This window comes from Salvelinus fontinalis, chromosome 15, assembly GCF_029448725.1.
Source record: "Salvelinus fontinalis isolate EN_2023a chromosome 15, ASM2944872v1, whole genome shotgun sequence".
Lineage (NCBI taxonomy): Eukaryota > Metazoa > Chordata > Actinopteri > Salmoniformes > Salmonidae > Salvelinus > Salvelinus fontinalis.
The window spans coordinates 6,553,242-6,579,850 of record NC_074679.1 but is presented as its reverse complement, the minus strand read 5'-3'; the positions used below and the strand labels follow the sequence as shown (position 1 = coordinate 6,579,850).

The window sequence follows — 26,609 nt, the reverse complement described above, 5'->3', positions numbered from 1 at the left end:
TCTAGGTTATTGTTTTAAAATCTTAATTTCTCCTTAATCGACATTCGATTTGAATGTGACTTGTTGGCCTAGGCATTGCCAACTCTTTCATGATCAACCATCAAATTCATATATTGGCCTAACGGAGTTTCATTTAATTGGTTTGAGAATAGCCGCCTAAATAAGTAACAATAGTAGTAATGAGGGGGAACAAACAATTGCAAGATGGACTAATCAAATTGGAAGTTGAAACAAACCTTATACGTTTCTGCTTTACTTGACCAGAGTGTATGCAAAATAAATTGTGCCGTCAGAAATTCCTCATTGCAAACCAAACTGCAAATAAAAGGCTATAGGCCTACGCATACTCTTAGTCCATATAGACCTCATCAGAAGGAATTCGCCTCGACCACGCCAACAAATTGGGGGGACATTCTTTCCCATTGACCCCAATTGTCAACATTATTGTTTTGTAATGTTTGTTTTTTTGTAATACAGAAATTACAAAGCATGCCGAAAAGCTGCTGTGTTCAATGTACATGTAACCAGGTAAAAAAAAAAAAAACATCAACCTACGGTTCACAATTCTCCCACGTATGGAAACAGACCTTGCGAGAAGTACCCTGTGCTGTGGCTTCAGGCTATTAGGTGTGGGAGAGTAGGGGAAATGTGGGGACCCGGTGTCCAATTAGGCTCCACGTAGCTATGTGTGTGGAAAGCATTTCACCACAGGTAACAGGCTGACAACACCGCTCGTGTCGCGTGCGCGAGCGTTGCAAAATAAATTCAGAAATCTATGTTATTCAATTATTGCACCCATACTGCTCGCTCTCGCCAACGAGCTTCTGCGTTGCCAAGGGCTAAAAATATCAGTTATATTTCTGACGCAGATCGCGCTGCAAGTCCTGCCTCTCCCATCTCCTCATTGGTTTATAGAAGCAGGTACCCACGTACCATCTCCTCATTGGTTATACTCACGTGGGTGACTGAAAGACGAACGAGGTCAGTGGCGATAATGCACCTAATTTATGAAAGTTGCCAATCCCAATATAAAGTCAAGAGAAGGAAAGGCCTGGAAGGAAGAGATGACTAGAAACAATTCGGTTGACCGTTTTTATGTTTGGATTAATTGGAGGAGTAGAGGACCTTGTGCATTTCAGGTAAAATAACAACTCAATGTTTATCCCAGGACAAATTAGCTAGCAACAGCAAGCTAGCTAAATAGGACAAATTAGCTAGCAAGTGCAAGCTAACTAGCTAAATTGCCATAAATGTTTAATGCTTTTCGACCTGTCCCCAAATTAATATAATTGGTTCAGAGTTTGTTTTGATATTTTAACCTGTGTGTCGTGATCGCGTTTGATGTGGGGGGACAAAGTAAATGTATGCAAAATGACGCACGCGCCCAGCCGTTTTGGGTTCCGTGTAAGGCTGTATCACAACCGGCCGTGATTGGGTGGCGCACAATTTGGCTCCGCGTCGTCTGGGGTAGGCCGACAGTCTACTCGGTGACACCCACAGAACACAACTTTTAAAGAGTTTACTCAAATATTAGCGTTGTAGCGCTTATCGCGGGACTGTGGCTGTGAACTCACCTCCCCAGTCAGCCTATTGTGTGTATTGACATTCATATTTCACTGTAAAATTGTGCAGTTCAATATGAATCAATGGAATGGGGTAACAGTCTACTCAATACCCAATATATTTTTTCCCAACATCCTCAGAGTTATCAGACTACAAAACATCCACACAGTATTGTTTTTTCCTCAGGAATAGTATTCAATACACATAGGTTGACAATAAATGTGTCTCAATTCAGTTGTTTCAGAGTCCCGCAGTAAGGACTACGGTGCTAATGTTCTGTGGGTGTCACTGAGTAGACTGATACCCCGGTCATTGATCCATAATCCATAGGGTAAGGCTGTACAGTGAATTAAGTATGCCCCCAATGCAATTCTAAAGTCTAATACACCCAGTGAGATTTTAACATATTTGTCAAATTAACAGAATATTGTCTTTTGTTTTTATATAACATTCCAACCTCGTTTAGCATGATGTATTCAATTATGGCATAATTCTACTATTTGAATGCATTTGATGACACTTTTATTTTGAAGGCTAACCACAAAGTCCACTATTGTGGCTAATCCTTATTGTGGCTAGCTTCACATAGATGGGTCCGACCACCATTAATCAAATAACTGTCTTTAAAAATTAGGGTTATTTTAGATGACACCTAGCTATATAGTTAGCTAGCTATAACTACTGAAACAGATTATTTTGTTTTGCTATGTTTTTGGGGAAGAACATTGTTTGCTTTCATCAGCTAGCTAGCTTTTTTTTTAATGATCAGCACTGTAGGCGCGCGAGACAGCTTTACCAGCATCATAGCATATGTATCGATGAATCATTGTGAAATATGAAATACGAGGGATAGTGTAATCAATGTGTAATAACTACGTAAGAAATTAATTAATGCGTTCAATTATGTGACGTGTAGTCATCCAGGTCCTAATTGGTCAACAAGCTTATTTGACACGCAAAGACACAAACGGCATTCTATAGAAATCCTGGTTGAGAATGAAACGACTGAACAAATGAAAAACGAAACAGCACAGCAATTAAGTGAAAGAAAAAGGTTTTGATGGTGTTTTACTGGTTATGGGGACATGCGTAAATGCCATCAAAATAACTTTTTTTTGGTGTGTGTGTGTGTAACCTTTTTATTTAACAAGGCAAGTCACTTAAGAACAAATTATTATTTACAATGACGGCCTATCACGGCTAAACCCGGACGACGCTGGGCCAATTGTGCGCCACCCTATAGGACTCCGAATCACGGCCGGATGTGATAAAGCCTGCATTTGAACCAGGGGCTGTAGTGACGCCTCTTGCACTGAGATGCAGATGCCTTAGACTGCTGCGTGTGTGTGTGTGTACACTAACAGTCAAAAGTTTTAGAACAATAGTGAAGACATCACAACTATGAAATAACACATAGAATCATCAAAAAGTAACCAAAAAAAGTGTTAAACAAATCAAAATATATTTGAGATTCTTCAAAGTAGTGGTTCTCTGTAAAAAAAATCCGGTATGGTGGTTCTCGGTAACGGCCGGATCATGACTATAGGCTGGGAGTGTGTGTACCTCCCCACATTGATTTTTACATTTTCATTGACTTTGGTGTCATATATATGATGATAGGGAAATGTTTATTTTAACATTGAGCTTCAATAAATCCCCACTATAGACGCGCCGACCGGCGCAACTGTCTTTCGAATAAGATGCATCTGGATTTTAATAGACTCCATTTTATAAAAACGCAATAAGGAACCATTAAGGTCTAGTTTTTTTTTTACCATGTCATAGGCCTACCTAAAGCTTTCTGGCAAGGAACACCAGCATGTTCACCTTTTCTGCCCCAGAGTTGCAAACTCAACAGGATGATGGACTTGTAACTGTTGACGGAGGTTTGTAGTCGGTCCATCCTTTGCCCTGATTCTTTCTGCAAGTGACTTCGGTCATGTCTGCTGGCTCACCATCATTCGACCTGAAACTGAACTGCCAAACGGGCGACGTTTCTTTCCCACTAAGTCAGCCGTGTTAATTCAGTTTTTATTTTATTTTTGCATGAGGGAGGCTTTACTATAGTTACAAAGTGAAATCCTGTCACTTGCTCTCCTTTTTTTTTAATACTCATGTCAAAGGAGCCGCATGTAAGAACCTTGCAGGGGCTCCTACCTAGATAATCAAGATGAAGTAACAATAGCCTTCACTTGAAACGGCTACAATATTCATTTTTAAATTGTAGGCTAATATAACTGATATCTGAGTATTTTTATGGACAAGAGAAACATGGTCCTACCATATTTAAAAAAAAAAATATATATATATGATTTTTTTCGTTCTGCAACCTTGATTAGATAAACATAACTAGGCCCAACACTGTTTTGAACAGTTATTTAATGAGATTTATTTTGTGGCTTTAGGAACAATTTTAAAAACATTTTGCACCAAATCACAGTTCTAGTATAACCAATGTGTCCTTTATGCTTTTATATTGCTTTCTTTCCACCAATTGACCCCTCTGTGCGCAATATAAATTGACCCCCACCCCACCTCCACGTTTGGATGGGATGGTATCAATCCAGACATCGCACAACCCTAAGGGCCAAATGTTGGCAGGGCGTAACACTTTATAGCACTTAACTTTTTGTTTTCATGGCCTCAATTGCAGTCAGTCTGCACCAAGAACAAACTAGTATAGGCTTAAATAGGCTAATTGCTGAAGTATTTGTGTATCATTAAAATATTATGCCGCTGTTTCATTTGAATCATTTTCGAATTGTATTTTAATATCTTAGAATGGGCTTTCATTTTCGGAATGTTACATATTGTGCTTTAGGTAATGTAGGTTGAATCCATACACCCTTTTTCTATGCTTCTGTGCTTTCACTGACTGGTTTTCTTGTTTTTCTCTCCTCAGAGGATGTTGGGGATGAAGGAGAGGAAGAGAAGGAGTGCATCTCTTACAACATCAACATTGACATCCACTATGGGCTCAAGTCCAACAGGCAAGAACTTTTATGATACAGGAAGTAAATGGCAGTATCAGGGAGAATTACGCAACAACAAAGAGTGTGAAGCGAGAACCTAATCTCTCTATCATATTGTAGGAGAGTGAAGCGTGCACATGCGCTCTGAGTGCATTGTCTAGCAGTCTGTAATATTTTTTGTTCTCCCTGCCGCTCGTGGCAATGTTATGTCACCGAGTCTGTTTTAAGCCCTGAGTCGTCCTTGGCCGCAAGATCATAAAGTGATATCCATTTTGAGATTGTGATGGCATAGGGTTTCCATTTTTAGACGTGCCTAGGGATAGTTAGACTGATTCTTTTCCCAGTTAGATAGGCCTGCCCTACGTGTTACCTTTGTGTATCAAACTGGTGAAATGTTTCCTAACATTGCATAATACTACATCAACTAGCCTATATCCCTGTTTATTCATATGTGGATTATGACATTTTACAACTTTGTTTTTCAGTCTGGCTTTAATCAAGAGGACTGGAGTGATTGACGCTGACAAGCCCATATCGACCCAGGTGCGCGTGTTGACTCTGAGTGAGGATTCTCCCTACGAGACCCTGCACTCTTTCATCAGCAATGCCGTTGCTCCCTTCTTCAAGTCCTACATCCGTGAATCTGGCAAGGCAGACAGGTAAACCAGGAACTAAGTGGACTATCATGGTAGTTTTGTAAAACTGTTCTTTGTTTTCATATTTTGCACATCTCGTTTATACCCAGTGGGTTAATAATGCCTCCATTTTGTCCTGGTCCAGGGATGGCGACAAGATGGCGCCCTCTGTGGAGAAGAAGATTGCAGAGCTGGAGATGGGCCTGCTACACCTGCAGCAGAACATCGAGATCCCAGAGATCAGCCTTATCATCCACCCCATCATCCTCAACATCGCCAAGGCATGCTACGAACGCGGTGAGAAGCCCAAGGTCACTGACTTTGGCGACAAGGTGGAGGACCCCACCTTCCTCAACCAGCTGCAGTCGGGGGTCAACCGTTGGATCCGGGAAATCCAGAAGGTGAGGGTCGAAACAATGACTTGTCTGAGAAATTGGGTGCCAGGTAGTGTTCAGTAGCAGGCCATACTCAAGCAAAACGTTTTGCAAAGGAACATAAATGGTTTTTATATTGAACACGATAAGTTAGTACCTCCCCCGCTTCACTCCATTTTGAAACGCTTGCCACCGACTGAACATCACCTTGGCTTGTTGGTTGCATTTGACATCTCTTACTGTGGTTTTTGTGTTCTCCGGCTTGTCTGAATGGTTGTTTTGAATACTCTCCTCTTCCTGTCAGGTGACCAAGCTGGACCGTGACCCGGCCTCTGGGACGGCCCTGCAGGAGATCAGTTTCTGGCTGAACCTGGAGCGCGCCCTGAACCGCATCCAGGAGAAGAGGGAGAGCCCCGAAGTGCTGCTCACTCTGGACATCCTAAAGCACGGCAAGCGCTTCCACGCCACCGTCAGCTTTGACACTGACACCGGTGAGTTGTGTTTGATGGAACAAGCGCCAATACCTCTTTATGAATTGGATATTACAAGGAACCTTTTCCTTTTATTTGTTTGAGGACTTGTCACTCCATATACATGTTCCACTTTGATTGACATCACTACTTTAGAACCATGGAGATCCTATTGTATTCTAATTCCTAATTCTATGTTTAGAACGTGCCATAATTTTATTAGACTTAATGACTTGAATATGTTTTTTTCCTCCCATCTGTTTCCCAGGTCTGAAGCAGGCAGTGGAGACGGTCAACGACTACAATCCCCTGATGAAGGACTTCCCCCTGAACGACCTGCTGTCAGCCACTGAGCTGGATAAGATCCGCCAGGCGCTGGTGGCCATCTTCACCCACCTGAGGAAGATCCGTAACACCAAGTACCCCATTCAGCGGGCCCTGCGGTTGGTGGAGGCCATCTCCCGAGACCTCAGCTCCCAGCTCCTTAAAGTGCTGGGCACCAGGAAGCTCATGCACGTGGCCTATGAGGAGTTTGAAAAGGTGAGTCTACAGTGGCAGCTGCTACAAATACTCCATAGACGAGTTGGTTGTTTAGCAACATAACCGAGACGTGTGCAACTATGGGGTAAAACACAGAGTTGGCTTAGATTGTTGACAACATGTAAGCTATATTTCGTCCCCCCGATGTTTATTGAAAACATAAATACATTTGCACAATAACCACTTGTTGTCTCTCAAATGCATTGTTAGTTGTTGGTTAGCTAGCTAGCAAGCAAATTTTAGGCATATTAGCGTTGACATCAGTCAAAACAAGACATGGTACCAATAACAAGATTAAACCAGCTGAAATCAGCCACATTCCCCACACGGCAGTATCTTGTCGTTCTTGCTAGCAATCTGGCCATCCAGATTCACAACAACACTGACTTATGCCCCATCGATGGATGCACATGGTTTTTGTGTCGTTGTTAGCTAACCCATCTATACTCTTCTATATTGTTGTATTGACATGACTTAATAGCATTTAGTTGATAGTAGCATTTAGTTAATACTAATTTCTATCCCATTGCAGGTGATGGTAGCGTGCTTCGAGGTCTTCCAGACCTGGGAGGACGAATATGAGAAGCTCCAGGTCCTGCTGAGAGACATCGTGAAGAGGAAGAGGGAGGAAAACCTGAAGATGGTGTGGCGCCTGAGCCCAGCCCATCGCAAGCTCCAGGCCCGCCTCGACCACATGAGGCGCTTCCGCAGGCAGCACGAGCAGCTGAGGGCCGTCATCGTTCGTGTACTCAGGCCTCAGGTAAGAAAGAGGCAGAGATTTGTCAATGTCTAGTGCCCCCGAGGGTTGGTATTATGGGCCCAGATTAAGTTTATATCTGGATTAACCACTGTTGATGGAGATTCTCGAATGAGCATACTTTTAAGTCCAGGAGTAAGCTGTAAGCTTAATACAGTTCTGGAATTCCCCCCCCCCACAATGACTTGCAGTTTTGGTCAAGAGTTGCCCTTGCTGGTTTCTAAGTGGTAATATCATACGTCATTGCAAAAAGGTTTTCTTTCTCTCTATGCCTTGTCAAGGTGTCTGCGGTGCCCCAGCACGCCCCAGGCGAGGCGGTGGAGCCCACTGAGATGAAGGTGGCGGAGGTGCTGTTCGACGCTGCGGACGCCAACGCTATTGAGGAGGTGAACCTGGCCTATGAGAACGTTAAGGAGGTTGACGGCCTGGATGTGTCCAAGGAGGGAATGGAGGCCTGGGAGGCAGCAATGAAGCGCTACGACGAGCGCATTGACCGCGTGGAGACCCGCATCACCGCCCGCCTCCGTGACCAGCTGGGAACGGCCAAGAATGCCAACGAGATGTTCCGTATCTTCTCACGTTTCAACGCCCTGTTCGTGCGCCCCCACATCCGCGGCGCCATCCGCGAGTACCAGACGCAGCTCATCCAGCGCGTCAAAGATGACATTGAGTCGCTGCACGATAAGTTCAAGGTGCAGTACCCACAGAGCCAATCATGCAAGATGAGCCACGTGCGTGACCTGCCACCTGTGTCGGGCTCCATCATCTGGGCCAAGCAGATTGATCGGCAGCTGACCGCCTACATGAAGCGTGTGGAAGACGTGCTGGGCAAAGGCTGGGAGAACCACGTGGAGGGCCTCAAGTTGAAGCAGGATGGCGACAGCTTCCGCGCCAAGCTCAACACTCAGGAGATCTTTGACGATTGGGCACGCAAGGTGCAGCAGCGCAACCTGGGCGTGTCGGGCCGCATCTTCACCATTGAGACCAGCCGGGCCCGCGGTCGCACAGGAAACATGCTGAAGCTCAAGGTCAACTTCCTGCCCGAGATCATCACGCTGTCTAAGGAGGTGCGCAACCTCAAGTGGCTGAGCTTCCGTGTGCCGCTTGCCATTGTCAACAAGGCACACCAGGCCAATCAGCTCTATCCATTCGCCATCTCCCTGATCGAGAGCGTGCGCACGTACGAGCGCACCTGCGAGAAGGTGGAGGAACGCATCTCCATCTCGCTGCTGGTGGCCGGCCTCAAGAAGGAAGTGCAGGCTCTGGTCACGGAGGGCATTGCACTGGTCTGGGAGTCCTACAAACTGGACCCCTACGTCCAGCGCCTGGCCGAGACCGTCTTCAACTTCCAGGAGAAGGTCAGTGTTTTTTGGAACAATAAGGTTGGATCTCACCTGGCAATTTTTTCTTTTAAGCGTGCAGTTGCTGGACTTGCATTCCGCACTTGATGATCGTATGTTCGGATTCCGCCCTGAATGTATGCTATTCATGTCTTTTTGTTTTCCAGGTGGACGACCTCCTGCTCATCGAGGAGAAGATCGACCTTGAAGTGCGCTCTCTCGAGACCTGCATGTACGAACACAAGACCTTCACAGAGATCCTCAACCGCGTGCAGAAAGCTGTGGATGACCTCAACCTGCACTCCTATTCTAACTTACCCATCTGGGTCAACAAGCTGGACATTGAGGTCTGTGCAAAACCCTTACAGCACTCTCCAGTATACTTTCTGTGTTGTGTTGTGTCTTGAGGCTCTTACCCTGTGTCCTGCTGGTCACATTCCTGAGGAAATTCCTATTCCTATTTAAAAGGGCACCTCCCTCTGAGTACTCCAATTACAAGTTGGCACTCTTTTTCATGGTCCTTCGAGCCGGATAGTTGTCCTGGAACATGACCAGTAGGGGCCATAAATACCAGCACCCATTCTGTTGCTGCTGGTCCCTATTGTGGTTTTTGTTAAAAGTGGTTTATTGAATCAATATTCATTACAACTTTTATTTTCCCTGTGTGTAGATTGAAAGGATCCTCGGGGTGCGTCTGCAGGCTGGGCTCAGGGCCTGGACCCAGGTTCTCCGGGGTCAGATGGAGGACAAGGCTGATGTGGACATGGACACAGAGGCCCCTCAAGTCAGCCACAAGCCTGGCGGGGAGCCCAAGATCAAGGTAAGGGTCCAAGACTGCAGTAGGAGGATTGATTTGATAAGAATATAACTAATAAAATGTCTTCCCAAAGGCACAAATTGCAATTTATTAAATGTATTATGCTTTTTTTTTCTACTTGTGAAAGAACGTTGTACATGAGCTGAGAATCACCAACCAAGTGATCTACCTAAACCCGCCCATTGAAGACTGTCGCTACAAGCTCTACCAGGAGATGTTTGCCTGGAAGATGGTCATCCTCTCTCTGCCCAGGATCCAGAGCCAGAGATACCAGGTCTGGAGGCCATGCAGAGCACTTTTATATGTTCAATTCATTGCTATCACCTAGCTAGCTGCTTTAGCAAGTTTTTAGTATTGAATTCATTGCTAGCTGCTTTAGCAAGTTAGTACTGAATTCATTGCTATCACCTAGCTAGCTTCTTTAGCAAGTTAGTATTGAATTCAGTGATATCATCAAGCTAGCCTCTCTAGCATGCTGGGTACAAGTACATGGGATGTTTTGGTATAGGTTGCTATAGTTGATGTATTGGTGTCCTGGCCACTAGGTGGGCGTCCACTATGAGCTGTCTGAGGAGGAGAAGTTCTACAGGAACGCCCTGACAAGAATGCCAGATGGCCCGGCTGCCCTGGAGGAGGCTTACAACTCAGTCAAGGACAACGTCAACGAGGTGGAGCAGTACGTCAAGGTATGCAATCAATCGTGTTGATGTATTGGTGTCCTTAACATTTCTGTAAATGTGCCAGATGTAGCCAACTAGCTATTTGAAACACCCACTGGGTCTCTTTCTCAATTGTCTTTCCTTGTGTCCTTGGTTTCTCCCCTTGTACCTTGTCCTCCAATGTCTTTTGAGCACAATGAAGCAAATAACGATTATTTGAGATTTACCCCAGGATGGAGTTTACTTAGCTATTGGTTCTGTCACTCACCCATGTGTCTCTGTTGTGTAGGTGTGGTTGCAGTACCAATGCCTGTGGGACATGCAGGCAGAGAACATCTACAACCGTCTGGGGGAGGATCTGACCAAGTGGCAAGCTCTATTGGTCCAGATCCGCAAAGCCAGGGGGACCTTCGACAACGCCGAGACCAAGAAGGAGTTTGGGCCCGTGGTCATCGACTATGGCAAGGTAAAGAGACTGACGATTCAGCAGTTGAGTAGAGCAACTTCTGCTGTTCTGTACAGTTGTGCGCTCATGAGATGTATTGTTGCCGAGAAATGTGGTGATGCAGATTTGTTTATCTACTTTGTTCAACTCCAGGTCCAGTCCAAGGTGAACCTGAAGTATGACTCCTGGCACAAGGAGGTTCTCAGCCGGTTCGGCCAGATGCTGGGCAACAACATGCAGGACTTCCACTCCCAGATCTCCAAGGTAAGCCGTCTCCTGTCTGCCAAGAGAAACTGGTTTCATTGTTGTCACCAGCAATATATTCCAATGTCATAACTAGCATGAAACTGTTAGTGTGGCTGTTGGAGCAGACTATTGGTCTATCTGATTTCAACTCCCATATCTTCATCTGTCACACCACAGTCCCGCCAAGAGCTGGAGCAGCACTCCGTGGACACCGCCAGCACTTCAGACGCTGTGACTTTCATCACCTATGTCCAGACGCTCAAACGCAAGATCAAGCAGTTTGAGAAGAACGTGGATGTAAGTACTGTAAAACAATTATTATTATTTTGAATCATAGGATCCTCACAAGCTGTGACCTCAAATCATTGTCATGGGTGAGAACTCGTACACAAGCGCGCGCACAGTCAACGCTGCTGTTCTATTATATACTATTGATTCCACTACCCACTTTCTATTTTTAAATACAGTTCATTGCTACTATGCATGCTCCCTCTACTACTTCTAATACTTGTTATTTTTTTACTTGAAATTATTGATTCATGTACTGCATTGTTGATGGAACTAGTACATAACTATTTCACTGCCCTTTTTACCCTGCTGTAAACTGTATGTGATGAGTACATTTTAGATTTTTGATCTGAAAAGATGGGGTTTTTAAAATCCTGACTTCTTTCTTCACAGCTTTTCCGCAACGGTCAGCGGCTTCTCGAGAAGCAACGCTTCCAGTTCCCGCCGTCGTGGCTGTACATCGACAACATCGAGGGCGAGTGGGGTGCCTTCAGCGACATCATGAAGCGCAAGGACACGGCCATCCAGCAACAGGTGGCCAACCTGCAGATGAAGATCGTCCAGGAAGACAAAGCCGTGGAAGGTCGCACCATCGATCTCCTTGCCGACTGGGAGAAGACCAAACCGGTGGCTGTAAGAGAAAATAATTTAAGATACATTTTTGTTTGAAAGATTGATATATATATATGGTTTTGTTGAATTTGATCTTTGCATAAATCTTTCTTTTGAATTTTGCGCTTGGAATTTTGGTGAGGGTATAAGCTGATCCTAGATCTGTGGTTCCATAGGGGGGCCTGCGTCCAGAGGAGGCCCTCCAGTCTCTCACCATCTACGAGGGCAAGTTTGGTCGGCTGAAGGATGACCGGGATAAGTGTTCCCGCGCCAAAGAGGCCTTGGAGCTGACCGACACTGGCCTGCTGAGCGGCAGCGAAGAGAGAGTTCAGGTATGATTATTACACCTCTGTCTTTTTAAACTAGAAGTATTAACTTTTCATCACTATGGTATCTGCAGCCAGCCGCTACTGCATTAGGACTGTTCATTAGTCAGTGCAAGAGCAACTCTGCATTTGGCATCGTTGTTCTTCTTGCCTCGTTGTGCCCTGGAATCTTGGTATATCTGTCGATACAAACATGTCACTTCCCAGTAAGATGTCCTCAGATGCTCCTCTGGTGCTAAAGTTTGGTCTGTTTCTATGTGCTGTAGGTGGCTCTGGAGGAGCTACAGGACCTGAAGGGGGTGTGGTCGGAGCTGTCCAAGGTGTGGGAGCAGATTGACCAGGCCAAGGAGCAGCCCTGGGTCTCTGTTCAACCACGCAAGGTTAGATTAATTAGTCTTTGTGTTTCAAGGACACTGTGGACCATGTCTGTTTAGGATTGTAAATGGACCATGTCTGTTTTGGGCCCATCTATTGGGCCAAGTCTGTTAGTGTAATGTGTATCTGTATTTCCGATTTTTGTAGCTGCGTCAGAGTTTAGACGGCCTGCTAAACGAGCTGAAGAACTTCCCAGCTCGCCTGAGGCAGTATGCGTCTTACGAGCACGTCCAGAGGCTTCTCAAGAGTTACATGAAGGTAAGAACCCCGTATCTCCCTCGGTACTAGTCAAAACTAGACATTGCATTGTTGCAATTGAAAAGTAGTTACTTGACACAAAAGATTGAACCATGTCTGGTTGACATTCCTCTTGGATGGGAAAAGCTTGGATAATGACTTTGTACATGTTAATGTTGAATAACATCCTGATCACGTCTACACTATACCTGAATCAAGTTTCCTATCCTAACACTAAACTGTCCTTTTGTCTCGTCACTCAGATCAACATGCTGGTGATCGAGCTGAAGTCGGAGGCCCTGAAGGACCGCCACTGGAAGCAGCTGATGAAGCGTCTGCACGTGAACTGGGTGCTGTCGGAGCTGACCCTGGGTCAGATCTGGGACGTGGACCTGCAGAGGAACGAGATGGTGGTGAGAGACGTGCTGCTGGTGGCCCAGGGAGAGATGGCCCTGGAGGAGTTCCTCAAGCAGGTAACCACAACATTCCACTTAAACAAATCTTTATTGTTCCCTGCATCGCAATTACAAAAAGGAAAAAGGATTTAATATCTGAGTAGTCAAGTATGTCCATAGAGACTGCAATATTAGTGCACCTTTTGACCAATTGGTGATCAAGTCATGTCTATGACAGTAAGTGGCAATATTGATGATGTATTATTTTTCCATTGGTCCGCGACAGATCCGTGAGGTCTGGAACGCGTATGAGCTGGACCTGATCAACTACCAGAACAAGTGCCGTCTGATCCGTGGCTGGGACGACCTCTTCAACAAGGTCAAGGAGCACATCAACAGCGTGTCGGCCATGAAGCTGTCACCTTACTACAAGGTCGGTGGACGTTTCAATTCAAATGGGTTCTTGCCAGAGATGTACTCTTGATCTTGTGGTCTTTACATCATACAAATGCAGTCTTGGTCTCGTGATGGGATCTGGTTTCTTAAGAGGTTGGGCCTGGATCCCGAGTTCCTGTCTTGACTCGGGTCTCTGGTTCTTGTAGGATAGTATAAGAACACACAGTTTACATGGTATGGTCCTAGTCTCCATGAGGCATTAATGATTCCTTCTGTGCCATCAGGTGTTTGAGGAAGATGCTATGAGCTGGGAGGACAAGCTGAACCGGATCATGGCCTTGTTTGACGTGTGGATCGATGTCCAGCGCCGCTGGGTCTACCTGGAGGGCATCTTCACTGGCAGTGCTGACATCAAACACCTGCTGCCTGTGGAGACCCAGAGGTTCTCGAGGTAAGATCCGTAGTTCTTCCCTTCTGATCTTCTCCTAAAGTACATTTTGTGAATGAAGCAAGGAATCAAGGAAATATTTGAGGTTCCCCCTTGTCACCTAAGATTGGGAATAGGTCAAAGAACCTTGTCTATGGTAAGGAGGGCTTGGTAAAGATCTTGGTAAGCTTTTAGGGGAAAGGGGATAGATACCTAGTCAGTTCAACTGAAATGTGTCTTCTGCGTTTAACCCAACCCCTCTGAATCAGAGAGGTGCGGCGGGGCTGCTTTAATCGACATCCACGTCATCTGCAACTGATCCTTGCTCTGGGGCCGAACGACCAGATTTTTACCTTGTCAGCTCTGTGATTCGATCCAGCAACCTTTTAGGTTACTTGCCCAACGCTCCCACCCGCCAGGCTACCTGCCACCCCAAGATAACATTACTCAACCTTTTATTTCTCTCTCCCGTATAGCATCAGCACAGAGTTCCTGGCTCTGATGAAGAAGGTGACCAAGTCTCCTCTGGTGATGGACGTGCTGAACATCCAGGGGGTGCAGAGATCTCTGGAGAGGCTGGCTGACCTGCTGGGAAAGATCCAGAAGGCCCTGGGAGAGTATCTGGAGAGGGAGAGGTCCTCATTCCCCAGGTAAGATGTTATCCATGTCTCTAATAGTGGCATCTGCCATAGGCCTGTCTCTCATTTCCTGGGGCGGGACATCCGTTTTTTGGAAAATCTGGGAAATCCTATATCCGGTCTAAAGTGTAGGGTCTTTTCTCAGTAGAAATGGCTCAAACCAAGAGCAAGTCCTGTTGTAGCGTACCTCTTTGTTTGAATTCTGAAAAAAGAGGGCCGTATCTAAAGCTTTGCACTTTAAAGTCAACCCTGGGTTGGGCAATCTCAAATTGCGTTTCGACTACCTTGAATAGAGAGATTGTCATGTTGCTAGCTAGCCAATGTGACTGTGCAGCTAGCTTTGCTAATGTTGCTAGCTAGAAAACTAGAGCATTTTACAAAGTCCTTTGGCAACAACTAGCTAGATAAACTTTCTAGCTAGCAAGATGTTGAAGAAATAATTAAATTCACCCTCACCACGTTGTAACTAAAGTTACCTTATACTCACGACGCCAGGTAGCCAAATGTTTAGCTTGCTAGCTAAACGGTTAGCGTTGTCGCCTGCATAACAGGCTAGCTAGCTTAATTCCTAACCTTGCTTCCCATGTCACTGGCTACTAGCTAGCAGGCTAACCACACCAGACAGGTTTGATAGCTCATTAAAATCCTTAGCTAGCTAAAATCCCTGCTATCTCATGTTTGCTAGCCAGCATTTTTCAATGCTGATTTACAAGCTAACGTTAGCTAGCATTTGAGGGCTGACTTCTCATAAACGTTTGTGTATTGCAAAAATAAAGGAAGGATCCACCTATGTTGGTAGTTCGTGTCATGTCTGACTACTGCAGTACTGCTTGTCCATGTGCTACCTGACAGCAACAGGCCCAGGCAAACTAAAGGTGAAAGCATCCAGCAGCGATCAGCTTCTCATTAGCTGACTAACGTTAGCTATATTATAGCTATAAAGTATTATTTACTCTTACTGTTTTTAAATAAATTATATAATTGATTGTATATACGTAGTCTTAGCAAGTTAAGCTTTTTTAGCTGTAATATTTACCCCCCCCCCCCCCATTGAAGATATTAGTAATTGCTGATCATTTAGGATGGTCATTTAGTCCTGTAAAGTGACTGATGGTCAACACATTCAGGATACACATGTTTGTTTATGTTTACCAGGTTCTACTTCGTTGGTGATGAAGACTTACTGGAGATCATCGGAAACAGCAAGAACGTGGCCAAGCTGCAGAAGCACTTCAAGAAGATGTTCGCCGGCGTCTCCAGCATCCTGCTGAACGAGGAAAGCACGGTGGTGCTGGGCATCTCATCCCGTGAGGGTGAGGAGATCTTCTACAAGACCCCCGTGGACCTCCTAGAGCATCCCAAGATCAACGACTGGCTGACCCTGGTGGAGAAGGAGATGCGGGTCACGCTGGCCAAGCTGCTGGCTGAGTCGGTCACAGAGGTGGGCGCGTTCAACAAGGGCAACTCCATCGAACTCGATAAATACATCGATTGGATCGACCGATACCAGGTACGGAACATCGCCGTGGGCTATTGTTCATCCAGCAGTCAGCCATGATCATGTTGAGTCAGAAATTGAGTCGGCAATGACACAACAGAAATTGGCCACAACCCACACTCAATCAATCAATTTTATTTACATAGCCCTTTTCACAAAAATATTTGGCACAAAGTTGTTAACAGATAGTAATCCGGTTAGTAGCCCCAAAAGAATATCCATGAAAATTGTAATCAGACCAGTAACGTCCACAAAGATCTTGGAACCAATTAAACATGTTGAAAACCATCTCTCTCTCTCCCTCTAACTCCAGGCTCAGCTGGTAGTGCTGTCGGCTCAGATCGACTGGTCTGAGAAAGTGGATGCCGCTCTGACCACCATCTCGGGTGGCGGGGACATGTCGCCCATGTCGATCGTGCTGACCAATGTGGAGGCCACCCTGAATGTGCTGGCCGACACCGTGCTGATGGAGCAGCCTCCACTCCGCAGAAGGAAGCTGGAACATCTGGTGAGTGGAAGATGACACATCGGCAGACATTCTGGACAAGTTGGTTTGGAAGAATCGGTGTAGCTTTTTAGAAGAACATTCTCCAAGTAGGATTTCAAAGATGATTATTATTATTGTTAAATGCACAGACTTTGGCATCAAGCTTTTCTGTCAGTCCAATTCTAAGCACTTAGAAGTATAGTCCCACTATCCAAACGGATGAAAAAGTAAACTGTTTGTGCTCCTTCCCTATAGATCACTGAGCTGGTCCACCAGAGGGACGTGACCAGGCAACTGATTAAAAACAAGGTCGACAACCCCAAGTCGTTTGAGTGGCTCAGCCAGATGCGCTTCTACTTTGACCCCAAGCAGACGGACGTGCTGCAGCAGCTGTCTATCCAGATGGCCAACGCAAAATTCAACTATGGCTTTGAGTACCTAGGAGTCCAGGACAAGCTTGTCCAGACACCGCTGACCGACCGCTGCTACCTGACCATGACCCAGGCCCTGGAGGCCAGGTTCGGTGGAGCTCCCTTTGGTACGCTCCAAGAACTGCATGCCACTCTCTAGACGAGACCTGGGCAACTCCAGTCCTCAGGGGTCTGATTGGTGTCACACTTTTGCCCCAGCTAACACACCTGACTCCAATAATCAACTAATCATGATCTTCAGTTAAACATGTCATTAGTTTAAATCAGGTGTGTTTGCTAGGGATGGGGGGACAAGTGTGACACCGATCAGGCCCCCGTGGACTGGAATTGCCCAGGCCTGCTCTAGACACTACATAGCCAATAAAGTAGACAGTTTAAATTCTGAAAGCCAAACTGAGCTGCAACTTTATAGCATATCCTCTGGTGATTTTTCGCTCTTTATTTCCAGGGCCTGCCGGAACTGGAAAGACCGAGTCTGTGAAGGCTCTGGGTCACCAGCTGGGACGCTTCGTCCTGGTCTTCAACTGTGATGAGACCTTCGACTTCCAGGTACGCTAATACTGACTCATACTTTACGCTAAAAGAGGCTAATCTTGGTTTAATGTTATTTTCAGAATCAGAGAAGCCTCTTTTTATTTTTAAGATCTGTTTATCTGTCTCCAGGCGATGGGTCGTATCTTCGTGGGCTTGTGCCAGGTAGGCGCCTGGGGCTGCTTCGACGAGTTTAATCGTCTGGAGGAGAGGATGCTGTCGGCCGTCTCACAGCAGGTCCAGTTCATCCAGGTGGCCCTGAGGGAGCACAGCAACCCCAACCGAGACCGCAGTACGTATCTCCACAGACTCATTAAAAGCTTCTTAGACAATGTTGCATCGTTCATTTCAAACCAAGCATTTTTTCATGTGACGTTGCACTTAAGAATATAAGTTAAACAATGTCACCTTTTCCCCCGTCTCCAGGTGCTCCCGTCACCTGCGAGCTGCTCAACAAGCAGGTGAAGGTGAGCCCAGACATGGCCATCTTCATCACCATGAACCCCGGCTACGCCGGCCGCTCAAACCTGCCCGACAATCTGAAGAAGCTGTTCCGCTCCTTGGCCATGACCAAGCCCGACCGCCAACTCATCGCCCAGGTCATGCTCTACTCACAGGGCTTCCGCACCGCAGAGATCCTGGCCAAGAAGATCGTGCCCTTCTTCAAGTATGTACTGTACCTAACCAGGCCAGGCCTTGAAGCTCGGGGGGTGGGGGGATTAATATTGTTTCTGCTGCATATTTCCAACAACATTTAAGAAATCAAATAATGTGAAATCTTTCATGCATGCCAGCACTACTACCTCTGAAAGCTCCACTCTATTGGTTTTGTGTTCCTTCTCATTGACTGAAAATATATATTTTTTATCTGTGCACCTGCAGGCTATGCGACGAACAGCTGTCCTCCCAGAGTCACTACGACTTTGGTCTGCGAGCTCTCAAGAGCGTGCTGGTCAGCGCCGGCAACGTGAAGCGGGAGCGCATCCAGAGGATCAAGAAGGATAAACGGGAGCGCGGCGAGAACGTAGACGAGAACGAGATCGCAGAGAACCTACCCGAACAGGAGGTAAAGGAACTGAAGTATCTTTGGGTTTTCTCTCTTCAGTTTTATACATTATTAAAAACATACTAAAACTACAGTCACAATACACTTCCAGTTGTATGACCACCAGCTAATCCCATGAGCCATATTTTTTACACTGGGTTAGGAGACCATGTCACCCAAAGTATAAAGATTAAAAGGACTGCCAATATTGCATGTATGGCATGGCTTTTCTGTTATCTAGAAGGGGTTGTCGCCTAACCTAGAAGATGAGTCCCCTTTCCTCTGTGTCCCTGTGGAAGGGATAGGACCTCTAGAAGAGATGTCACCTAACCTCTGTGTGTCGCTGTCTGTGTTCAGATCCTGATCCAGAGTGTGTGTGAGACCATGGTACCCAAGCTGGTGGCTGAGGACATCCCCCTGCTGTTCAGCCTGCTGTCGGACGTCTTCCCCGGCGTGCAGTACATGCGCGGCGAGATGACGGCTCTGCGCGAAGAGCTCCGCAAGGTCTGCGCCGAGATGTTCCTCACCTATGGAGACGGAGACGACGTAGGCAGCATGTGGGTTGAGAAGGTATGTAATGTAGTCCCCAATTATTCACTCTGTATGGTTTCACCCAGAAATATACACCTACTCATTCAAGGTGTGCAAGGCTGTCATTAAGTCAAAGGGTGGCTATTTTGAAGAATCTCAAATATAAAATATATTTTGATCTCTTTCACGCTTTTTTTGTTTACGACATGATTCCATATGTGTTCATAGTTTTGATGTCTTCACTATCATTCTACAATGTAGAAAATAGTAAAAAATAAAGAAAAACCCTTAAATGAGTAGGTCTTCTAAAACTTTTGACCTGTAGTGTAGATTGGCAAAACCAAACTCTTTCTTTATCCTTATGACAATTGTTACATCTATGACAGTATCGTTACTACTTTGAACTCTCTCTTGAATGTAATTCCCTTAGAACCTTTGGTGCCGACATTGATTAAAATGTCTGAATTTGAAACCAAGTTTGTCTGCACTCCAAAGATGTCAGCTAAGTGTCAAGTCTGTAATGTTAAACCATGTCATATCATTCCAGGTGCTCCAACTGTACCAGATCACCCAGATCAACCACGGCCTGATGATGGTGGGACCCTCTGGCAGTGGCAAGACCATGGCCTGGAGGGTGCTGCTCAAGGCCCTGGAGCGCCTGGAGGGGATGGAGGGTGTGGCCCACATCATTGACCCCAAGGCCATCAGCAAGGACCACCTGTACGGAACCCTGGACCCCAACACACGCGAGTGGACCGATGGGCTCTTCACGCACGTGCTCAGGAAGTAAGTATTAGCCGGCTTCGATGTATTGTTGTTCAAGCCATTCTATGTAGTGTGCTGATTTTTAAGCATCACATGGTCTCGCGACACGACTGGTGTCCCTCAGGGCTCCGTACTAAGCCCTCTTGTTCTCTCTGTGCACCAAGTCACTTCAGTTCTGTCGTATCCTCACATGGTGTCTCTTGTCATTGTCAGGCTGATGACACTCAAAAGGTTTTCTCTTTTTGTATATACATCTCCAGTCAATTAATCGATTGTTTTGGGGGTTTTTCATCCCAGGATCATTGACAACGTGAGAGGCGAGTTGCAGAAACGGCAATGGATCATCTTCGATGGCGACGTGGACCCCGAGTGGGTAGAGAATCTCAACTCTGTGCTGGACGACAACAAGTTGCTCACCTTGCCCAACGGAGAGCGTCTCAGCCTGCCACCAAACGTATGTCGTGTCCCTCGAGCCAGATCCTTTTTAATGAAAAAAAAAATCCAGTACCATGACATGAGCTTTACATCTGTAATACCATTAGTCACCCTATGAAGTCAACATTTGAAACACACTTGCACATACTGATTCAGTTTTAGTCCAGGTAGAGGCTTAATTTGAGTCTGTGAAACTGTGCCATTGAATAAAACTGGCCATTATCTTTTAGTCCAAAAAAGATCTAGAAAGAGTGTGTGCGACTCTTTTATTTATTTGTTTAGTTTACAGTTTTTAGCTTACAGTTTATTCACCGTTATTCACCTCTACACTAAACAATTTTCTCTGGGTGTGTTCCAGCGCCAGCTTTTTATTGGTCCAAAGGGGACTACCTTTAAAACAATTTTACATTTGGACCTGTGACATCAGCATTCCTCTCATAACTCCATAATGTGGTGTCTGTAGGTGCGCATCATGTTCGAGGTGCAGGATCTGAAGTATGCCACCCTGGCCACTGTGTCACGTTGTGGCATGGTCTGGTTCAGCGAAGACGTGCTCAGCACTGACATGATCTTCAACCACTTCCTGGCGCGCCTGCGCAGCATCCCATTGGACGAGGGCGAAGATGAGGCTTTCCGCATGCACAAGGGCACTGAGGACGAGGGAGAGGAGACCGCCTCCCCCATGCTGCAGGTTGGTACTGTTGCTACCCGGATCCTGTTCAGTAGGGCGCACCATAACAAAACACTTGTTTCACTCTGTTGGAGAAAAAAAATTCTCCCAACTGAACACAGCCCTTGCTCATCTCGCGTTACGTTAACAGTCTTGTAAACACTCCCCATTGTTATCTCCCCCTCTCCAGATCCAGAGGGACACGGCGGCCATCCTGCAGCCCTACTTCACCTCCACTGGGCTGGTGATCAAGACCCTGGAGCACGCCTCCAAGATGGAGCACATCATGGATTTCACGCGGCTGCGTTGTATGGGTTCCCTGTTCTCCATGCTACACCAGGCCTGCCGCAACGTGGCGCTCTACAACAACAACCACTCAGACTTCCCCATGCCCAACGACCAGCTGGAGCGCTACATGCAGGTCAGCCAGCGGTGCCACAGCGCCTCCTGCTTGTGGGGAGGCTAAATGCAGTCCCCCAGGGCTTGGTGTCAATTCCATTTTAATTCATTTAAGTTTAGGAGAATAATTGAAATTGCCGTTTAAGAATCGAGTAGTTGGGGGGGGGGGGGGGGGGGGGGGGGTGCAAATGTTTTTAGAATTCGCTTGGTGGATTGATTGAGTTAAGAAATTGAGAAACTTGATTGAGAAACTATCCTGTCAGACTGGAGACTTACCCCAGAGAATGAAATCTGATGAATTCAGAGTACATTGCACTAAGCAGCTCCTCTCCTGTCACACTAAGCGTCATTATTATTATTGGGTTTGTTACAATGCTGCACTAATTGTTAACTTGATTTTTGTACAAAAAAATATATTAGAAAAAATAATGAATGGGTTTTATAAATGTTAACCATATTTCTGCCTTTTGGGTCCACAGAGGTACTTGATCTACGCCGTGCTGTGGTCTTTCTCAGGCGACGGCCGGTTGAAGATACGTGGCGAGCTGGGTGAATATATCCGCCGCATCACCACTGTGCCCCTGCCCTCTGCGCCCAACGTGCCCATCATCGACTACGAGGTAGGAATGGACGTGCTCTTGAATCTCAGATCATCAAGCTGAATAACAAAGTGGATCACCCATTTAACTGTCATTAAAATTAAAAACTTTATTTTTCCTTTTTCTTATTTTTCTAATCCTGTGGTAGAACTGGAGCCAGGGCTTAAAATGAACTATTAAATGAATCATTACTAATTAAATTTACATTTTAGTCCACCAACCACTGGCAGGTAGATAAATACCAGCCACTCAGATTTTTTTGTCAGACAAATTAGGGTTTTTTTGCTGCTAAAATGACACCAACAAAACAGAAATGGATGAGCATGCTTTGTAATGTTTCTAAAACACATGTATAACTAGTAAGAGGTAATGTGATATGTTTAATTTCATTTTTTGTGACCTTAGTCTTTTAACCAAAATATAGCAGATGAGACAAATGTTCACCTGCCCCTTTAAGGGCGGGAGGTTACCGTGGTAACGTAACTCAAGTCATGTTTGTGCCCGTGAGATTCTGACTAGTAGAAGCGTGGTCTTCTCTTCCCTAGCTGTTGAAACTAAAATATAGTTTTGTTCACAAGCTAAGTTGTTTTTTTATGTAAATAGCTGGGAAACACAAGGACAAAGTCTCACTTCAGTAGAATTTTCGATCTAAAAATGAATCTTTCACTCAGCTCTTCACGTGTGCACAGCCCCAAGTGAGGCAGTGTTTGCAGCTTGAGGATTCATAGTTCTTTGTGCGATTTTATTATTTATTTTTTTCATTTACCAGCTATGAAACAAAAAGGCAAAAATACTTTTAAGACAGCTACTGGAGCATTTTATTACTATAAATGTGATCATATTTGACTAATGAAATACTTGCACTGTGGAGCCCTGACCACCTGCTGTCGTGGCTGGTGAAATATCATTTTTACCCGCCAATGCCAAAATCTACCAGCATGTGGCCCGTGTTAGGCCCTGACAGGAGACCTGAGTTTTTTTCAGTTTTCCTGACTATATGCGCTAACTAGGAAAACCTCTTGTCCCTAGAATTATACTCCAACCCTCCTTGTTTTTCTTCCCGTCAGGTCACCATCTCCGGCGAGTGGCAGTCGTGGCAGGGCAAGGTGCCCCAGATCGAAGTGGAGACCCACAAGGTGGCTAGCCCGGATGTTGTGGTACCCACCCTGGACACAGTGCGCCACGAAGCCCTGCTCTACACCTGGCTGGCTGAGCACAAGCCCCTGGTCCTCTGCGGCCCGCCCGGCTCGGGTAAAACCATGACCTTGTTCAGCGCCCTCCGAGCTCTGCCTGACATGGAGGTAAGTGTGGTCCCATCAGGAACGCTGTTTACTGGGGTTAGATGGCGCTAGACCTGTCGGTATCAATTGTAGTCTAAACTGACCATGGTCTGAGTCATGGGGTGTTTCTCAAAATGCATACTACCGTGCTCTGAGCACTCAAATTGGAGCACTGGGTGGTCGGAGTATGAGTCCAAATCAAAGTATGCGAAACAGAGTACAGTTATCAAATGCGTACTCTCGTTTGTACGTATTTTGAACCATGCATCGTTGAAAGCTTCAACTGAAAGTATGCAAAGAAATACGAGGCAAACGTGTAAAAAATGACTCAAAATGTATTAAAATAAATGTGATGTTTTATGCGTTCTCAAGAACGTCCTTGGAGAATGCACTCGGAGCACGGTAGTATGCATATTGAGAAACATGTTGTTTTTTGTGCTGAATTGGAGCAAAAGCCGGCACACCCTGCATGTCTTCAGCTGGTCACCCTAGAGCTGGACTTAGGTCAACTTCCAATGTCCACTTAGAATGCATACCACTTGGAATGCATACCCAATACATTGCTAATACCACAATAAGTATGCTAGTGTGGACATTGGACCAGAGGCTAAATCTTCAAGTGTGCCAATGAGTCGTTCAAATGAATAATAGGTCTTCCTGCGTAAGTTAACCCTTTCACATCTGCTCCCAGGTTGTGGGTCTGAACTTCTCCAGCGCCACCACCCCGGAGCTGCTGCTAAAGACCTTTGACCACTACTGCGAGTACCGTCGCACGCCCAACGGTGTGGTCCTGGCCCCCGTGCAGCTGGGCAAGTGGCTGGTGCTCTTCTGTGATGAGATCAACTTGCCTGACATGGACAAGTATGGTACCCAGAGGGTCATCTCCTTCCTCAGACAGGTGAGGTGGTCTCAGCTTGTACATACACACATACTGGCTGTGTCTCAATACGTTTAACATGACTTCTTCCTCAATGGCCTTTCCACCTATCAGTGGTACTGAAGTAAAGGAGACCAGGAAGGATGCCATTTGAGAATGGGCGGGTGTGTTCTGAAGTTAAACACAAAGGCAAGGATAGGCAACCCTGGTCCTGGAGGGCCGCAGGCACTTCATGTTTTTTTTATTTAACCGACCTGTGTTGAATTTAGGAAATCACTGAATTGATCACTTATCTGTTGGTCGTGGGGGGTTGCCTGCAGCACTCCAAGAACAGGGTTTCCTACCCCTGCACTAAGGCCTATGTTATGCTGAGTTCCTGCTGGAGCATTAGCTCACCTTCCTCTGGTGTTTCCCCCTGCAGATGGTGGAGCACGGAGGCTTCTACCGCACCTCAGACCAGACCTGGGTCAAGCTGGAGAGGATCCAGTTTGTGGGAGCCTGTAACCCCCCCACCGACCCCGGCAGGAAGCCCCTCACCCACAGGTACACTGTCAACATGACCTATGTCCATTCTGAGACCATGTTGCTCTATCCTAGGTCTTGTTTAGTAGTAGCGACTCACATGGTACACAGCGAGGGAGCGATGTGACGAACTGTAGCAAAACGTTTTGAAACGGGGAAAAGGAGAGTTTTGTATAGGTAAAGTAGTCCCCTACCCGTTTCAGTCAGTTTTCTACCGTTTGGTGCCTAATGAATACGACCCCGGACTAGACTCACTGTGGTCGGTTTTGAATGATGAGTAACTGTTGTGTGATTTTTGAAATCCAGGTTCCTGCGCCACGTGCCAGTGGTGTACGTGGACTACCCCGGCCCCGCCTCCCTCACTCAGATCTACGGTACCTTCAACCGGGCCATGCTGCGTCTCATCCCCTCGCTGCGTACCTTCGCTGAGCCACTCACCGCCGCCATGGTGGAGTTCTACACCATGTCTCAGGTAAGAGCTTACATATCAAACATAGACGGATAAAGTAGTAGAAGTATTTACAGGTATCTACAGTAGTGAAAGTATTTACAGTAGTATTTTGAGTATTATCAAATTTTGCCATGACTTATGCCATGTTATTGTGATATCTGACTAACAAAATCAATGGGGGCCCCCCCTGGAGGACAGGGCTCCCCCCTGGGCGTGTCCCCGGTCGGTATTCGACTATAATTAGTTTAGATGGCTGGCTTAGTGAACTATTTTTAGATGAGTATGTTAGTCTGTCAGTGACTGACGAAACAAGAGAGAAACTGCTGATGCAAAACCACATTTTTAAATTGTGTATTCTACTATTCTGACTCTAAACAGTAAGTTGAGACCCTGAGTAGCAAACTTTGTTTTTTATAGATTTTTTTATTTTTTTTACTCTGACATGTTGCGACACACATTTTGGGTCATGACCCATACTTTAAGAAAGGCTGATCTACAGCAGTATTATCAACAGTATTATTCTAATGTAGTATTTACAGTTATCTATTATCTAATGTAGTATCTACAGTTATCTGCAGTAGTAGCAGCAGCCATTTCTATGGTACAACATCCTCACAAATATGTCTTGTATAAGAGCCACTATAGGAATCACTCTCAATGTCTGATTTTTATAGTGCTGAACACAATGGATAGGATGTAGCCTATTCCCAGATCAGTTTATGCCATCTTGCCAAAAACCTATGGTTGTTAGCAAAACGTCACAAACTGATCCGGGACCAGGGTAGATTGGATGTGCTGTAAGGGAGCTGACCTTTTTGTCCTCATGGAGCATGTCTCTCTGTCCACTACAGGAACGCTTCACCCAAGACACCCAGCCCCACTACATTTACTCTCCCCGTGAGATGTCCCGCTGGGTGAGGGGCATCTTTGAGGCCCTGCGGCCCCTGGAGACACTCCCTGTGGAGGGTCTCATCCGCATCTGGGCCCATGAGGCCCTGCGCCTCTTCCAGGACAGGTGTGTGTTCAGTCCTTAGGGAAGTAGCCAGACTCCCCCAAAGTAGCCTAGTATAATCTTTGGGGGAAAGATTGTTTAGCATTTATTAATATGGCTTGGCGTTTTCCCTTGCCAGGAATAACACCAGGTGCTTGTTCCAGGCTATAACCAAGGCCCTGAGTTTTCTTGATTGTGTGACCTGATCGATTTGAAAAGTTGGATGCAAAGAGATCAATGTTGTCGTCTAAGTCCTGACTGACCTGTTAAACTATTCTCTCCCATGCACAGGTTGGTGGAGGATGAGGAGAGGCGCTGGACAGACGAAAACATTGACATGGTGGCCCTCAAGCACTTCCCCAACATTGACCGTGAAAAGGCCCTCAACAGGCCTATCCTCTACAGCAACTGGCTCTCTAAGGTGAGCTTCCTGCCCATAGTAGCAATATAATACACTTCTGTTTATACAGACGCAGTATAAGTCATTTTTGTAATATATTACTGCACTGTCCATTTCGCTACACCTGCAATAACATCTGCTAAACACGTGTATGTGACCAATAAAATTAGATTTTGATTTGAGAC

The 26,609-nt window shown here is 45.9% G+C and overlaps 1 protein-coding gene across 1 annotated transcript in view; it reads left to right on the top strand.

Moving 5' to 3' along the window:
* Positions 1-26,609, top strand: part of dync1h1 (dynein, cytoplasmic 1, heavy chain 1) — a 49,897-nt gene that overhangs the window by 1,738 nt on the left and 21,550 nt on the right. The window contains exons 2-42 of the mRNA XM_055862560.1: positions 4,466-4,553; positions 5,021-5,194; positions 5,316-5,571; positions 5,849-6,035; positions 6,283-6,554; positions 7,087-7,314; positions 7,593-8,669; positions 8,819-8,998; positions 9,322-9,471; positions 9,596-9,742; positions 10,014-10,154; positions 10,417-10,593; positions 10,726-10,836; positions 10,996-11,115; positions 11,500-11,739; positions 11,895-12,050; positions 12,311-12,424; positions 12,567-12,677; positions 12,920-13,129; positions 13,338-13,484; positions 13,732-13,898; positions 14,351-14,524; positions 15,668-16,022; positions 16,324-16,518; positions 16,753-17,035; positions 17,377-17,477; positions 17,592-17,751; positions 17,886-18,126; positions 18,342-18,525; positions 18,862-19,074; positions 19,583-19,821; positions 20,098-20,254; positions 20,699-20,926; positions 21,096-21,326; positions 21,784-21,924; positions 22,971-23,204; positions 23,875-24,081; positions 24,482-24,603; positions 24,889-25,054; positions 25,885-26,048; positions 26,316-26,445. Coding sequence (XP_055718535.1) covers positions 4,466-4,553; positions 5,021-5,194; positions 5,316-5,571; positions 5,849-6,035; positions 6,283-6,554; positions 7,087-7,314; positions 7,593-8,669; positions 8,819-8,998; positions 9,322-9,471; positions 9,596-9,742; positions 10,014-10,154; positions 10,417-10,593; positions 10,726-10,836; positions 10,996-11,115; positions 11,500-11,739; positions 11,895-12,050; positions 12,311-12,424; positions 12,567-12,677; positions 12,920-13,129; positions 13,338-13,484; positions 13,732-13,898; positions 14,351-14,524; positions 15,668-16,022; positions 16,324-16,518; positions 16,753-17,035; positions 17,377-17,477; positions 17,592-17,751; positions 17,886-18,126; positions 18,342-18,525; positions 18,862-19,074; positions 19,583-19,821; positions 20,098-20,254; positions 20,699-20,926; positions 21,096-21,326; positions 21,784-21,924; positions 22,971-23,204; positions 23,875-24,081; positions 24,482-24,603; positions 24,889-25,054; positions 25,885-26,048; positions 26,316-26,445 — 8,378 coding nt within the window. The remainder of the gene's footprint in view (positions 1-4,465; positions 4,554-5,020; positions 5,195-5,315; positions 5,572-5,848; positions 6,036-6,282; positions 6,555-7,086; positions 7,315-7,592; positions 8,670-8,818; positions 8,999-9,321; positions 9,472-9,595; positions 9,743-10,013; positions 10,155-10,416; positions 10,594-10,725; positions 10,837-10,995; positions 11,116-11,499; positions 11,740-11,894; positions 12,051-12,310; positions 12,425-12,566; positions 12,678-12,919; positions 13,130-13,337; positions 13,485-13,731; positions 13,899-14,350; positions 14,525-15,667; positions 16,023-16,323; positions 16,519-16,752; positions 17,036-17,376; positions 17,478-17,591; positions 17,752-17,885; positions 18,127-18,341; positions 18,526-18,861; positions 19,075-19,582; positions 19,822-20,097; positions 20,255-20,698; positions 20,927-21,095; positions 21,327-21,783; positions 21,925-22,970; positions 23,205-23,874; positions 24,082-24,481; positions 24,604-24,888; positions 25,055-25,884; positions 26,049-26,315; positions 26,446-26,609) is intronic.